Source organism: Typopeltis vanoorti, chromosome 2, assembly GCF_054136105.1.
Source record: "Typopeltis vanoorti isolate ZY-2024b chromosome 2, IOZ_Tvanoo_1.0, whole genome shotgun sequence".
Lineage (NCBI taxonomy): Eukaryota > Metazoa > Arthropoda > Arachnida > Uropygi > Thelyphonidae > Typopeltis > Typopeltis vanoorti.
The window spans coordinates 65,745,203-65,763,053 of record NC_143550.1 but is presented as its reverse complement, the minus strand read 5'-3'; the positions used below and the strand labels follow the sequence as shown (position 1 = coordinate 65,763,053).

Below are 17,851 nucleotides of genomic sequence, written 5' to 3'. Positions count from 1 at the left end.
TAAGAACACCGACTACATCCAGTCATACATTGTTGGCGATATGGTTAGGCAGGTTGCGAATTCCACGCTCTATTTGGATCATGATTTCTTCAGCAGGTATCCTAGGGCGAAATTGTGACCACGTGAAAGTGCGTGAGTGCTTCAGGCTTTAAAACTGCCCTACAAGAATTGAAAAACAACAAAAAAATAGTAATCACCAAAGCTGATAAGGGAAGCGCCACTGTGGTACTCAATCAAAAAGACTACAAAGGTAAGCTAAATTCTTTAGTACTAGACCGTACTACTTACCTCCCCATTGAATATAATCCGACCAGCTCTCAGATTAGAACTATCCACAGACTCCTTAAGAAAGTCACTTCCTGGCCTGTGGAAGTCACCAACAAACTTAAACCTTATAACTCTAGACCCCCCCGATTATATGGACTCCCAAAAATACATTAACAAAATGTGCCATTGCGTCCCCCACATATAAATTAGCCAAACATTTAGCCAAAACGCTCACACACACTACACTGGCAACACACCATCACACATAAAAAACTCAGCCCACTTTAAAGCCAGTATAGAAAACCTCACACTCCAACACACTGACATAATGGTCAGTTTTGACGTCTCCTCCCTATTCACTAATGTCCCACTCAAATAAACCCTTGAGCTCAACCAAGCCAAGTTTCCTCCCAATATCTCAGCCCTATTTCAGTTCACAATGAACTTAGGCTATTTCATTTGGCAAGGAAAGTTCCACAAATAGATAGAGGGGACAGCCATGTGTTCACCACTTTCTCCACCCTTGGCCAATTTCTTTATGGAGACATTTGAAGAGAAAGCCTTAAACTCCGCCCCACAAAAATCCACTATTTGGCTTCGTTATGTGGATGATGTGTTTGCTATTTGGCCACATGGCTCAGACACACTCCACTCCTTCCTAGCACACTTAAACAACCAACACTCCAGAGTCCAGTTCACCTTAGAAAAAGAGGAAAGCAACACCCTCCCCTTCCTAGACACTTTAATCACCCGCCAGCTTGATGGATCTTTGGTTTTCTCTGTTTACAGAAAACCCACCCACACTGGCAGATACATTCACCAGCAATCCCACCACCCCCCCTCATAACAATATGGTGTGATAAAAACACTATATAACAGGGCAAAATTAATCTGCTCAGATGACAAGGCCCTGACTATTGAACTAAACCACATCCTCAACACTTTCTTAGCCAATGGCTATAACCCCAAAAAAATCCAAAAAATACTAAAACCTGTAAACCACAACCCCCCCCCTCCACAATAAAGACTACACCAAGTCTATCACCATCCCCTACATCCAGAGCACCTCTGAGAAAATAACCAATATCCTCAAAAAATATGACCTTACTTCCTGTTACAGACCATATAAAAAGTTGGCATCCCTTATCCACTCCACCAAAGACCAACCACTTCCCTAGACCTGCCTGGTGTATACCAGGTCCCTTGCAGCTGCAAATTGTCCTACTTTGGCCAAACAGGCAGAACAACAAATATCAGGATTTCAGAACACCAAGACTACATCCGGTTTCACCAGTACAGCCGCTCTGGGCTGGCAGACCATGCCTTAGATACCCACCATAAAATTCGTTGGAAGAAAACAATATTAATTCATTGCAGCAAGTTTAAATACAAAAGATTATTCAAAGAATCTTCAGCAGCTCTAAAAAACGTTCCTAACCTCAACAAATTTGGGTGCATGAAACTGCCCCAAATTTTGGAGACTTTCATTATGAGAACTTCAGCCCAACTGCCAAGACTACCAAATTAGCCTGCAAGAGGGCACCATTAGGACTTTAGGAACAATATTTTAGTTTCTTGCTTTCTTCCTCATTTGCTTTGTGTTAGTTCCTGAGTGCACATACCATATCTTTATGTTCCTGAAGATGGCAATGTGACATTGCCGAAATATAGAAGTTATTCATTAAAGTTACCTTTAATTAATATACTTTATATGCGTTGTTAATTCCGTAAACTAATTACCAGTTATGTCTAACCAATGTATAAGTCTTGCTACTAGAATAAATATGGTCTTAAACTTAACCTCAAAAAGACAAAAGTTATGGCAACATGTGAACTTAATGATTTTGAAGTAGATGGGGAGAAAATGGAAGCAGTTAACAATTTTGTGTTCTTAGGATCCCAAATTGATAAAGATGGTCACTGTACCAAAGAAGTTAGAAGATTATTACTCAGAAAAAAAGTAATGACAATTTTAAGCAAGATCTTTAAAGATAAAGATATTAGCCTCATAACAAAAATCAGAATCATGAAAGCAGTGGTATTCCCTGTGGTGCTGTATGGATGTGAAAGTTGAACCCTGAGAAAAAGTGAAAGAAGGAAGATAGATGCATTTGAATTATGGGTTTGGAGACGCTTACTAAGAATACCATGGACTGCAAAGCAAACTAATAAATCAGTGATAGACAGAATAAAGCTAGATTGCTCCCTTGAAGCTATGATCATCAAGCAAAAATTGTCATACTTCTGACATATTATGCGAGCAAATTACAGTCTGGAGAAGATGATGATGCTTGCCAAAGTTGATGGAAGCAGAAGAGGAAGACCAAGAATTAAATGGGTGGATGGAGTTAAAGAAGCAACTGGAGTGCTTGAGGTCTGAAAGACATGGTCAGGGACAGATCAGAATGGAGAGTATGTTTGTGGAGTCGCCAGGAGTCAGAAACGACTCGATGGATCATAACACCCATGAGGGACAACATGGCTTTGTGAAGGGTTGGTCATGCCTTAGTAATTTACCGTCTTTTTATAATATAGTAACACTGGAGTTGGATAGAGGAAATGGCTACATGATGATTTTGCAAAAGCATTTGACAGAATACTATGTGGAACTCTGTTATGTAAATTAGAACAAATGGGAATCAATATGACATTAAGTTAAGTGGATAAGAAGGTGGCTGCTTGACAGATATCAGAAAGTGGTATATGGAGGGGCAGAATCAAGGCTTGAACACGTGACTAGCGGCATGCTGTAAGGTTCAGTTTTGGGACCATTGCTGTTTTATTTGTACATAAATGATATAGGAAATAACACGAAAGGAAATATTCAATTGCCTGCTGATGATATGAAATTAGGTAGAGTATTAGTGTTATCAAGGCGATGCAGAGAGCTTGCAAGATAATTTAAATAGGCTGTCAGTATGGGCAAAAGACAATGGATGTCAATTTATTTCATTTTGGATATCATTTTGGGATAAATAGAGTACAAGTTGTGTATCACATTGATTGCACTGTACTCCAGGAAACAGTGGGCATATTGCTAAGGTAGAGCCAATAAAATTACTTGGCTATTGAAGAACACATTAATAAGTAGAGATAAGGAAGTTGTTATTCCTCTTTATAAGGCCTTGATACATCCACATCTGGACTGTGCTCAAGTTGGTCTGCTAGGTTTCTTGGGGAATGAGGAAGTGGTAGAGAAGAGGCAGAGGCGAATGACCAAGATGGTGAGTGGTCTGAGGAATGTTCCCTTATGAAGATGGATTGGGGGGGGGGAGAGTGCAGAAGTTGGTTGATAAGAGAAAATGAAGAGTTATGATAGAAACATTTAAGTTGCTTAAAGGATTTTATAAGACTGATGCAGGATAAATGTATCAGCACTTGGCTGGAGTGGTCATCTGTGGAAGTTGAATAAAGGTGTAGTTAGTAGGGGTGTCAGGATTAGATTTTCTGCTTATAGAGTTGTAAATAAGTGGAATGGGTTGCCAGCATCAGCTGTGAGTACCTATCTGTTAATGGGTTCAAGTAAGATAAATTGTATGGATAGTTTGGGTCTTAAGACTCCATGGAAGTGCCTGTCCCATAATAACATTTAAGGCCTATAATTGTATCACATAAAAATATTTTTAACGATCAGTTCTAACGCTACTAGTTTCATGATACTTGGTGTTTAGATTCTGTTGTGTGTGCTGCTAATCCTGATTTGTTCTTATTTTTCACATCTTTGAAATGATCTGACATGCGTGTCTCTCCTATGTAACATAAGAATAAAATCAAACTAAAAGCCAGTGGTTTCTTTTAAATTGCTTTATTTCCACTGTTTGTTTAGAAAAGTATTTAATAAAACATGAATGTTGTAAATGTTGAAAGATGAATATACAAAGAAGCTTCTTTGATTTGTCTACTGATAATTGTGCAAATGAAAATATTAATTTTGACAATTACAGTACCCAAATCAAACATCATAAAACTATGTATTAGAGACAACTTTATTAATCATATATATAAACCGAAACTGGAAGTTATATAAGATGCAAATCAATAAAGTAATGGTGACATTAATAAAACTTCATCTAACAAAAATAAAATTATCTGTAATAAAACAGCTTATCAAAACAATTCTAGTTATTTCTTTTTAATGTAAATACTGCTGCCCATTGGTGTATTTATGATGATTGATGAGGTGGATTTCTTAATCTGTAACTGTTTGCTTAAAGGTGTCCATGAAGTTCCTTGCTCTTTTGCTATTTAAAAAGATAAATAAATAATTATATAGAAAACAAGCAAATTTTTTATTAGTTTTTATTAAAATGCTCATACAATTTGTCATAGCCTTCCATTAACAAGAATGTTGTTTTTCAATTTTAACATTCAATGGATTCAAAGTGGAATACTCGGTAGATATATGCAAATTTGCAGGAAATGTTTTTCAGCAGCGACAAAAATATACTGTATGATTAATGTGATTCATACAGTTTGAATTCATATTTTGAATTCAATTCAAAATATGATTGAATTTCATGTCATTAATTTTTGTTCTTTCAATGTGAATGTCATTTTAAGTCTCAATATAGCAAATTCAATATCTAATATACATATGTAATGTATATAAAGCTTAAGAGTAAAAGCCAGATAACTGGGAGGACATATCCACATTGTCTTTAAGGAAAGGGAGGAAATGACTGGAGCCTCTGAGGCAATGTATGCCTCATTAGTATGTATCCACTGGATGCTGGACAAACGAAGATGGGTCAACAATTCAGGACTTAGCCAAACAAACTGTACTCTCTACTGGCTTAAACCAGAAATACACATGATGGTACATCATGAGATTTGATGACAACTGGGGCATCGATCAGTTAAATAAGGCTCTCGCCATTTTCCCATTTTCATCACCATGACAAACAGCAAAATGTAAGCTACCAGACCAAACTAGAACTCAATATCTAGAAGAGAAAATCCAACATCACAAAAATTGAAGACAAGAACCATCAACTTACAGAAGAAGAACAGGAAAAGTATCATGTGAATGTTATTGGCATTATTGAAACAGAGAAGACAAAAACAGATAACATTCTGCTAAATAATGAGTGTAAGATGTTATATTTCATCAATAATGATTAAGGAAAGGAAGGAGTAACAACAGCATTCAACACTAAACATGAAGACACACTTCTCATTTTGGAAGGCTATTTCAAACAGTTATGCAAACAATAATTGGAACATGCAACTGGCAAAGAAAATAGAAAAAAATGGTCCTTGTTTTAGATTTAACACAGCAGAAAATGAATTCTATAAGGCATATTATTTAGGAATATTTTGAAAAAAAAAAGGGCAAGGCTAATAATAATGTTAAGTACCTACTGGATTTCTGCACGGGATACAGATTAGTCATTACTAATACCATGTCCCAACATAAAGATATGCACAAGTCCGTATGGAGAGAAGATGAAAGAAATAAAAGCCTCATTTATGAATATAACATTGAAATAAAGCAATATGTAAGAAAATTTTAAAAAGAATTAAAGTAGAGCAGCTTTTACAGATAAACTATAGACTCGACCATACAAATATTATTCAGGAAAAAGTGAAAGAGTTCGAAAACAAGAACCAAACCTTAGAGCTTCAGTGGCAAACTGTGAAGAAAACACAGATTCAGCTAGGGAGGCATATGATAAAGTTATCTGTAGGGAAAAAAAATAAGATTGCCATGGTGGATACAAGATGTTAAAGTAGTAGTCCTGGAAAAGAAGAAAACGTACTGAAAGTTCCTAGCAAAAATAAGTCAGCAGATGTCCTAAAAGAATACAGAAAAATGGAAGAGAGCTAATGTGATCCATAAAGATTACAGATAAAGTGTAAAATTAGCTAAACAAAATTCATCAAAAGATTTCAGTGCAAATATAAAAGACAAATATCAGGAATGCTGAAAAAGCATTTGATAAAGTTAAAAGAAATATTTTATTTAACATATTAAAAGAAAGACAAATAGCAAATAAGATTAAATTATGAACTATCATATCTGAGAGAGAGAGAGAGATAAACCAAGGAATCCGACAAGGATGTCCCCCTTTCAGCAACTGTTTTTAATATTTATCTAAATGAAATAAAAATTTCCATCAAGGTTAACCTTTCTCCCACTGTGAACTTAAACACACTCCTTTTTTGCTGATGATCAAATAATAATTATAAATTCTGAAGACAACTTACAGAAAAATGTTTTAAATTTAAATGAAATAGCTAAAGATTATGGAAAGATAATATCAACAGAAAAATCAAAAATTATGGCCTTTAAAGAACTTAAATAGCAATAAGTAAGATTTTATAACAAAGTGAATTCATTTAAACTACCTCGGATGTATGATTACATGTGAAAATGAAAAAGATATAAACCTAAACATTGTGAAATATTTAAAAATAACAGGTGTAATTAACTCTATATTTAAACCTAACCTAATTCAAAAACAAACCAGACTAAAAGTATCAAAATCAAGACTAAAAATTCAAAAACATTCTTTTGTTTTATTGTCCAGACTAAATCTGGACAATAAAACAAAAAGGCAAAGATTAATAACAGCTGAAATGAAGTTTATGAGAAAAACTGCAAAGTATACTCTGTTGATCACAAAAGAAATGAAGAAATTATGAAAGAATTAAACCAGCAATCAGTGATAGAAAAAATAAAAATATATAAACATAAATGGATGGAACATGTAGAAAGAGTGAAAACAGAAAGATTACCAAAACAAGCCATTTAAATTACAAACCATTAAGAAAAAGAAAACCAGGATGTCCTCTAAAGAGATTCAACGATGACTTCTAAGGCTGGAACAGGCTACTCTAGGCCTAAATCATTGAAAAGCATGATGATGAAATATCAGGAATGTTGTAAATACTGGCCTGATTGGCCAAGTGATCAGCATATCCACTCTCCAACAAACAGGCTGTGAATTTGAATCCTGTTGCAGGCATGGATGTCTGCAATCATCTTTAGGCAAGAAATGAATTTTATTGTCCAGTATGATACCACCACATCTTGCTTACTGGAGGCCAGAAGCGGCTTCAAAAAAATTCCATACTCAGTCTCTAGAGAAAGGTTTCCGGACTAAGTAAAATATGAAAAAAAATACCAAAGTTATAAAATCAATCAAAATAGGAGGAAAAAATTCCTTAACTAATCCATAATTCAAATGTACTATAGGTTTACAAATAAACTTTCACGGGTAGAGGAGACTTTAAAAAAATGTTCTGGAGGATATTGAAAAAGCTTAGAAATGAAAGAAAGGCTATCTAAAAGGAATCAGATGATAAAGGTGACATGAAAACTGAAGATAAGGATATTCTAAATGTCTGGAGTAATTACTTTGAAAAAATTAAATAAACAAGCACTGACAGAACAGCAGTAGAAAATTACTAAAGAGTCATAAGGCCTCATTGTGGCAATGTAAAATTACATAGGCAAAGTGAATACTGGATTGAACATTATTTCAAAGCCAAAGTTTTGTAAGTACTAACTTTCATAGTTTCTACAAACATTCTGCTTTGAAATAATGGTAGATCTAGTATTCACCTTTGCCTATGCAATTTTACATTGCTGAAATGAAGTCTTATGGCTCTTCCTTTAGTAATTACTTTTACACACCGACCGAGAGTTTACTTATAAAAAATATATTTCTCTGACATTTTCTTAGCATTGAGTGAGAGTGTTTGCTCTCTTAATGTTTCTGGCTGTATATCTGAAGAGAATCAGTTCGAAATAGCTGTCAGACCAGCAAACGCTTTATCAAATGCATTGATAAAAGGCAAATATATGAACGCTTGGGCACTAAGTCTTTTAAGTAGTGCAAGCTAAGGCAACTTGAGAATGCCAAGGATTGTATTCTCATAAGCTCTCAGGTCAACTTATGAAACTTTCATAGTTTCTACAAACATTCGGCTTTGAAATAATGTTGGATCTAGTATCCACTTTGCCTATGTAAAGTAGTATAAAATATTCAAGGAGAATGCAAACAGAAGTACATATCAATAATTGAAATAGCTTTTTTCTATCAAAAGCCTGAAATGTGGAAAGGGCAGCTGAAGTTGGAGATCTGACCAGAAATGTTCAAATATATGTAGTTATAAAAGTTCACAGTGGCCACATGGCATAATTCAGAGGACCTGGTTAGAGGGGTGAACTCCAGATGATAAGAGGAAAACTATCATAGTTACCACCTATAAAAATGTGAAAAGCTGAATGTGAGAATTGTAGAGAAACACTTAGCAGAGAAATTTCTCTACTAAGTGTCCCAGGTAAGATTTATGTAAGTATACTTGAGAAGAGGTCAAAACAAATTGGAAGAGAAACTTAAAGAATGAGCTGGATGCAGCCCAAATAGAGGTTATCAATATCAGAATTTCATTATTATGAGAATACAACCAGGTTCTATACTTAAGTTTTGTAGTGGAAAAGACATACAACAAGGTGCCCAATGAAAAACTTTTCAAAATGCTACAATATGGGGTAAACAGAACATTATGTAAAATAAAGGATAGTCTTTAGGATGTAAATTAGGAGCTGGAATTCAAGGAAAATACATGAAGATGGTTTGATGTGAAATCATGTGTAAGAAAAGGGTCTCTACTCTTATTCATCATCTGATGCATTGCATTATGAAAGAAAGTGGCATAAAATCTGATATTAGAATATCCAGTGCAAGTCTCCAGATTTTTCCTAACTAAATTGAATAATAGCTGTAACAAATTAGGCATGACAATCAGCAATACGAAGACCAAAATTATGAAAACAAGCAGGGACATTCTGAATGGAGAACCCACAGAACATAAAATATTTCAGCTGTTTAGGCTCTTATTTCATGTAAATAAGAGAAAAATTAGTTAAAGTATACAAGACAGTAGTAGTACTCAAACTAAGAGTTGGGTTAGAAATAAAACACTTCATCAAAAGCTGTAGACCACAGATATGAAAGTTCTGAGAAGTATTATGATAGCATCAATGGATAGTTATATTAAAAACAAAGATATTAGGAAGGAACTGGTTATTGTTAGCATTCAAGAATGTATGAGCAGGACTAATCTAGTGTGTTTTATGGTCACTTAAACAGAATGGGAGGAAAAAGTAGTAAAACATTTGATGCGAAGATAGCAGGTAGTCTGATTCAATCAGAAGTGCTTTGGAAGACTGAAATGTTAAATACAACAATGTTTCATTCCTTTCAATTCCTTTCATTTCAATTTTGTATTCCTCAAAATAATACTTATTTTGAGGAATACTTATTTTTGAGTGCTCACAATAACACTCATTTTGAGGAAAACTTTTTTTTTTTTTTTTTTATGTGATTCCTGCTTGCAAAAGGTTATAAGCTTATAGTGCATTAGTCCTGTGAATGGGCTAAGGCTATTTTTATATAATTTTCAGTATTTTTTTAATTTATTGCTTACATAATCTGGAAACCCTGCTCTAGAAACCAAACAAACAAACTTTTTCAAGCCATTTCAGGCCTACAATAAGTGAGACTACGTGTAGTTTCATGCCGGTTGATGAAATTCATCTCCTACCCAAAGACAATCACAAACTTCAATTCCCATCGGCATTCAAACCTATGACCTGTTGGTTGGAGAGTGGATGTAGGCATGGGTGTTTTGATTAGTAAACTTAATCATGTGGTGGTCATAGCAGCCTGTAACCCCCCCCCTCAGGATACTTAACAAGAAACTGATGGGATTACACACACACACACACACAGAAGGTTGCAAGACCTATAGCCTATCAGTGCCATGTATAGCAAAGAGTAAGAAGAAATCTGTTCACTTTTTTTTTTTTTTGAACAACTGAAGGCTGTATTTTTTGGGAAAGACTTTTCCAAAGAATAAAAGAGGTAGAATTTAAAAAAATTGGATTCGGCAAGTTTCAAGCTGGACTGTAAATGGGTGTTGGTTAATAGCAGTTCTGTTCTTATGATTTTGGAGATAAGTGGAAGAATGACAGTGGCCAATTCAGACGAGCACTGTCCATGAAAGTATCTATAGAACAAGTATAAGGCAGAAACTGAATGTCTCTGGGAGAGAGAGATTGAAGCTGAACTTGAAGAAGGATCATTAACTGAATTGCCCTCGGGCATCAAGCAATCTTAGAAAAGGTTTGGGTACACCACCCAAATATGTGAATAAACAATGAAAAGTCAGATTTGGGATTTGTATAGACTTAGCAGCTGTAAATGTGTGAAGCAGTTTCTTAAGCAAAAAAGTACAAGTTTTTTTTGCTGACAGCAGAAGCTATGGTCGAGGTGTGTTGGTGCAGGAAAGGTTTGCGGTGTAGATCAGTCCAAGAAAGGAAATCTGATGATTTGGGATATCAGGGTATTGCCGAAACTTAAGAGAAAGGGATGCTAGCTCTTTCTTGAAAGAGATCATACAGGATTGAGTTTTGGTGGCACTGAAGTCTACAAGACTGTTATTTCCCCACTGAAATACAGTTAGGAGATCAGAGTTCAGGACATCATTCATGGTGAATCTTGAGGGTTCTAGCAACTGGGCACTACGCGGTTTGCAAAATGAAAAAGAGGAACGTATCCATCAACAGCTGTGGACAAGTAAGGCAAGCATTTCATATATCAGATAATATTAGCAACTATCATCAAAGTATGTGAAGAATCTAAATTTCACTTATAAAATTAGAGCTTTAGAAAGAGGAAATGTGCTGTATTATGAGTTTTATGTATGTTTTATATATATATATATATATATATATATATATATATATATCAAGAAAGGCTTACTATAAGACAGCTACTAGAGTCAAATTCTGATTTAACATTTTCTGGAGGACAGATGTTTTTGTATACTAAACAGATGTTTGGTTATTTGACAAGATATAGCAAAAACCAAATTGGAGAATGAACATTTAAAAATATCAAGGTTAGTAGTAGGTTCCCACAAAATATACATATAGAGCATCTCTTAAGTATACTTCACAAGAGGAGGCAGAAAAGTACAAAAAAAAAAACAGCTTTTGGTCAACTTCATTATCACTGAAAATTTTTAAAACACTTGCATTTACTCTAGAACAGGGGTTGGCAACCGTGGCCCATAAAAGGCTGACCATACTTATATGGCATGTGGCCCAAATTTTATCATCAAGAAAAGACGTTATGGACATAGAAGATGATGTTATCTACTACTCAACTGTTGGATGGTTAAGTATAGGTACTGTGCTAAAAAGATTTTTTAATTTACATGAAGAAATGGATATTTTCATGACGGAACACGAAAATACTGTCTCACAACTATCGGATAAAATATGGATTATGTCTCTTGCATTTATGGTAGACATTACAACTACCATAATGAACTTAATTTGACCGTGCAGGGCCAAGGTAAATTACTAGCAGAACTGTTTTCTGACATAAAAGCTTTTGAAGGCAAACCATGTCTGTCGAAGAAATATATGATAGAAGAAAATCTACATTATTATATATATGTTACAAATCTGCATCTAGGTTGGATGGCAAACACAAAAGGAAACTTATTGACGATTTTCAAACAGAATTTTCAATAAGATTTGTGGATTTTCATAAAAATAGCATCGAAATGCGATTATTTTTGTACCCTTTTAATGTCGACATTAATGATGTACCAAAGCGACTATAGACGAAAGTTTTGGAATTACAACACAATGAAACCTTAAAGAACGAATTTTTATTAGAAAATATCCAAAAATTTTATCGATGAATACAAAAAAATTTTAAGTTTTAATCATTTTCGCAAAGAATATGATAGTCGCATTTGGAAGCGCATACATTTACAAACAAGCATTACGAACAAGCATTTTCTGCAATGAGTTTTAGAAAAAAAAAGAAAATTTCTTCTCGACTAACTGATGAACATTTTGCATGCTTCAATTCGAATTTTCATCTTACATTATCAAGTGGATCTAGATAATTTGGCTAAGGGAAAACAATCACAAAAGTCACATTAGGCAGAGAGACATACATACTGTGATGCATAAACTATATTACTGTTTTTACATGATAATAATTTTTCATTGAGTTTCATTTTCATTGTTTCATATTTCGTACTTTAAATATTTCTGTTTTAAGATTGATATAATAAAAATTTATAACTTAGGTATTTTTTTCACTCACTACTTTCTATTAATTAAACGCTTGCGGCCTGATTATTAAAAATAAAAGTTGAAGGTGGTCCGCGAATCTGAAAACGTGGCCGATCCCTGCTCTAGAAAATGAAGAATTTTATTTATGTTAACCTCTTTTTTGTGCAACTTTTAACCCTTAATCACAGGTCAGTTTCTGAAAATATCACAAACTAACAAACTTTTCTTACTTTGAATTTATATATATATCTATATTTAAGTCAAATGTGAATTATCGATATGTCTTTATATATTTTTTTAATTGGGATTTAAAAAAGACAAATTATGCAAACATAAAATAATACTTTTTTAGGCCATGTAAATGAGTAAACTTCCCATACTAAGATAATGCATTCTTTATTAGAACACACTGCAATTTTTTGTACACTTTTTATTTTAAATTTGGGTTTAAATCCAGATGTTTGATTCACATTACATCCATTTTACATACAAAGGGTTAACTATAATGCTTAGAATACAGTCATAGGTAGAAAATGAATCATACTGCTGGTATAAGACCACTACTCTTCTTACTTTAAGCCTGAAGTGGCTTGAAAAAACTAAAATAAAATAAAATAAAATAAAATAAATAAATACATAAAATCTAGTTTAGTCTCTAGAACAGGGTTTCCATATTATCTAACCATCAGTCTCCCTATGCCAACAATAGTATAGAACCTGCTATAGGAAATGCTAAAAAAAGTAGGAATGGAAAATACTGAAAGAAAGTTTTTAAATGATTTATTATTCAAACAGGAGTTTAAGTAGTCATACACTGGAGTCCAAAACCTATGGATTAACACTATTTCTGAGGATTACAACCACAAATTCAAATGAATCAGCTTGTGGTAATTTGTATAACTGATGATTTTGAGTAGAAAGCAGGTATACATTCAAAATTTTGAATCACATGCAAAGGAGTCATGGTAGCACTCAACAGGATAAAAGGTAAAAGGCTGTGCTAAGCGAATCCGGGATGAACAAAGCTCTTTTCGTGAAGGAATAAAGTTGCAAAAACTTGGATGTCTTGTAATGTCTCAAAGACATCTAGATTTCATGTGGGGAAGAATTATTGAAAAGCTTGAAGAAGGCCGCAGAAATATTGATACTGTTTGAGAGTTTGGAATTTCTCATAACATGGTATCCAGGCTCTGGGCAGCATTTCAAACTAATATTTGATAGGTCGCCCTCACTCTACCATGCAGCATGAAGACAGATTTTTCGTTATAACAGTAAAACTATAACCGACGCACCACAGTAAGTCAGCTTCATTTGAGCACAGTATGTGGATATCTCAACAAACTGGACAAGACATCTGCGACAAGTAGGCCTGTAGTCTGCATCTCTTTATCCACAGCTCATTGTATAGCACATTTTCAGTGGCGCTCTATCCATAAAAATCGGACAAGACACCTGAGAACGTACTCTTTATAGACAAGAGTCGTTTTAGTCTTTCCCCCTGATTCTAGACAACACTTGATCTGGCATAAAAGTGGTACTGCTTACTTTTGCAAGAATGTTCTTGAAAGGGATCATGGTGTGGGAAGGCATGATGCTTAATAGATGCACCAAGCTACAAGTCCTGGAAAAAAGGGACTATGACTGGTTAACGATATTGCAATGAAGTTCTTCAACGTCCATGATCTGTAGGCAAAGAATTCATTTTGTGGATAACATTCACACCACATCCTAAACAATGGAGATACTTCTAGAAACTGAGGATATAATCAAACTGAGTAACCAGCACACTCCCATAGAACATGTTTGGGATGTAAGGAGATGCATTTCTACTCAAAATTCCCCTCCAGAAAATAAACAATTCCTCATCCGTCCTCTGAAGGAGGAGTGGGCAAGTTTGCCTCAAGTACTCCCGAATCACTTGGTGCTAAGCATGTTTTGATGTTGTAAGAGCTGCATTACAGGTCGGGATGGACATAATCCATATTGAAATGTCTCTCTGCATTGTTTTCTATAAGTGATGTACATTAATTCCTTAACTGCATCCTTAGGAAATTTGTAACTTTGCCAAAAACGTATTGCAATTTAATTTGTACAAAATTTATGACATTTTTTGTGTAATATAATTCTGTCCACATTTAGCTGCAGTCATAAAAATCAAATCTTTACATATACAAGTAAAAATGTAGTTCTTCCTTAGCTTTTGGGCACCAGCATACTAACATACAACATGGTAATGAGCTTTTGTAAGTAGAATTTACATAAAACAGTGAGAAACAATTTGTAATAAATTGGTAAGCGATCATTAATTAAGCATATATTGTTCTCTTTAGTAGTGAATCAAGGAATTTTTTTAAAGATAGTTTTATAGGGAAGTCATTATCAATTAGTGATCTTTCCTACTGTGAAGGAAAGACTGTTTCTGAATGGGTAATGACCAGCAACTGCTTGTGTGTTTATGTTATTGAATGATATCAGCTAGTTCAGCAGAACAAAACTTAAAAATATCTATATCTAGAGAAGAGGCACAAAGTAGAAACAGTACATCTATGAGATAGTGGGGGTGGGGGAGTCTGTGAGAGGATCACCAATAACCTTTTCTGGAGGGCATCAACATTTTTAGAGGTTTTTGGTACACCACTCCATATGTCAGGACCATGCTAAAGCAAGGTAGATTTGGATTTATACAATACAAGGAATTGTAGAGGTGAGAAATGCCTTAAGCAGAAGCCAGATATCTTGCACTTGATTCTGTGTAAGGTGCCTAAGGCATGGTCACCTAGACCTAACTTACCATAGTTTGGTGACTGATATATTTCTTATGTTCTAGACAGATTTCCCAGTCTGACCATAATGTAATAAGTTGCCAGCATAAAACCTTGTAAACACCTGGAGCGGGGGGGGGAGGGAGTGAATCTTTAGAAGTGCAACCTGCTTCAGATGAGGTCTGAACAACCAACTCTGGCTCTAAGTTAACTCATGCCTCTTCATGATGATTCTATGTTATTTTCGACCATCTAAACGTAAGCAAATTGACATAAACTGGGTTTTATATTGGCCGAAGGATTTTAATTGATACTAAGTAAGAAATACCAACAAGTTTCCTCTTCATTTCTCAAGGACAAACCATACCATCGAATGGGACAAAAGCTCCATGCCCTATTTAGAGGAAGATTTCCACTCCCGATACATAGAAGCCATAACAGTCATCTAAACACAACCTAAATAGAAACCAAGAATTAATTCTAGCTGATATCTAGAAGACCCTCATAAGATCATTAAGCACACCAGAATTAAATTTCGCTGCTAATTACAGAATGTTCCTGCATAACAACAGTTGACATCATGCATGCTCCGTGTCTGATGTATGCATTCTTCTGTATTTGTAAAAATTACAACTGTATTCAGTTCATTCCTTCATGAACAGTTTAAGTTGTTTTATATCTCTTTTATTCACCCTGAAGAAGCCAAAAAGCTAAGTTGGTGAAACTTGTTGGTATTTCTCACTTAGTATCAATTAAAATCTTTCAGCCAATATAAAACCCAGTTTATGTCAATTTTCTCATGCCTCTTCATTTAATTTATTGATAATCGATTATTATTAATAATGGTACTTCTAGAAATCTAAGATAGTCTGATTTTTTTTTCCATTTGTATTTTCATTCTCTCATAATTAAAAGGAGAAACGAAGTAATCAATTGAAATAACTCACTGTTTGTTTGCTTTTAAAAAATTAATTATATTCAATAAAAGTGGTTACTTCTGAATATCATTATATAAACAGCTGCATACCTTGATTTCCAGCAATCCATCTTTTATCATACGTCCATATTCTGGATTAGCCTGACTGAAATTTTTAACAGCTCTCTCCTGTATAAATTCTTGAGCATCCTTGAGATGGCCAACAATGTTTTGCACTAATCTTTCTTTTTCATCAGGCTTTAAAACCTGCATAGTAACAAATAATATACATAAGCAAAAAAAATTTTTAAGGTATCTGAAATGTACCACACATTTCTATAAAATGATTTAAATTTGGATAATTATATGAATTCTTTGAATATAGAAGAGTAACAATATTGCATACTTTTTATGCACTAAAATAGCTTTTCATACAGTTTTAAATGAAACTATAATGCATAAAAGGTAGTCATTACTATGTAATTTCTTAATTTTAAGGTATTTTGCACCATTATAAAATTTCATACATTTTGAATAAAATCAAAAATCCTTATTCCAAAACTAAGAAATTTCCTGCTGACACTGCAGGCTAAAATTAAACAAGAGCAGGAGATAATCCCACAACTGCTTTGGAAAAGTCTTATCTAAAAAACTATCTTAAAATATTCCTTGGTAAAATTTAATTTTAAAAATTAAAATATACATATCTATCATTTTCCAAAGACAATATTTCCAGTTTTTATATATTTTGCTCTGTCCCTGAATGATGCTCATGTGACAGTGAGCAAAATGTGTAGGAGTTGTAAATAAATTCTAGTTTCCATCACATGTGTTAAACATTTTAAATTATTATGCCTACCACACATTTCTATAAAATGATTTAAATTTGGATAATTATATGAATTCTTTGAATATAGAGGAGTAACAATATTGCATACTTTTTATGCACTAAAATAGCTTTTCATACAGTTTTAAATGAAACTATAATGCATAAAAGGTAGTCATTACTATGTAATTTAAAAATAATCACTGAAGTTTAAGAGGTATTACCTATTAAAATGTCATTTTATATTTGAGTATGGTTAATTTCTTTATTTCCTTTAAATTCACCCGAGGTATATAACCAGGAAGTAAGAAGTATTCTATATATATTACTAATACTAATGAATTTTTATTTTTATGATGCTAGATGAGAAATGGAACTTACTGGGCATGTAATGTGGTGATTGTCATGGAGAATCATTGACAAAACAGCAGACAAGATGTAGAAAGTTTTTAAGGCACATGAAGTATCTTCAATGTATGAGCTACTTACATATAAAGCCTGTTAACTTCACATCAAAACATGCTGTTGGATACATACTTACTTTCAGATATTGCCATGCATTATGAAAGGATCACTAATCAGACTGGTTTCCCAGACTGAGAAAGATACAAAGATTGAATTGATGCAGAAGTCATGTTTTCCATATACAAGCAGCAAAAAAGGTAAATCACTTTATTATTAAAATAGTCTGGATCAAAGACAGATGTAGAAAGTTTGTTATTGAGTTACAATGTAAATTATACTTGCCAAGAAATTATAGTTTAATCTTTTACCCAAGTGTAATCACACAAAACCAAGTGGAAAAAACTTTCCACTGCCATCTCTGATCCAGAGTATTTCAATAATAAGGTGATACACATTTTTAATCCTTGTATATGGAAAATATGACTAATCCATTAATTCAACCTTGGTATCTTTTTTTTTTTTTTCTGGCTCCTACTGATGAGATCAAAATAAAGGTCTAAACTGAT

The 17,851-nt window shown here is 33.9% G+C and overlaps 1 protein-coding gene across 1 annotated transcript in view; it reads right to left on the bottom strand.

Moving 5' to 3' along the window:
- Positions 1-4,056: 4,056 nt before the first annotated feature.
- LOC150109123 (catalase-like) overlaps positions 4,057-17,851 on the bottom strand; it is a 147,347-nt gene continuing 133,552 nt past the window's right edge. The window contains exons 10-11 of the mRNA XM_090405697.1: positions 16,166-16,321; positions 4,057-4,508 (exon numbers count right to left, since the gene is read on the bottom strand). Coding sequence (XP_090261823.1) covers positions 4,476-4,508; positions 16,166-16,321 — 189 coding nt within the window. The 3' untranslated portion in view covers positions 4,057-4,475. The remainder of the gene's footprint in view (positions 4,509-16,165; positions 16,322-17,851) is intronic.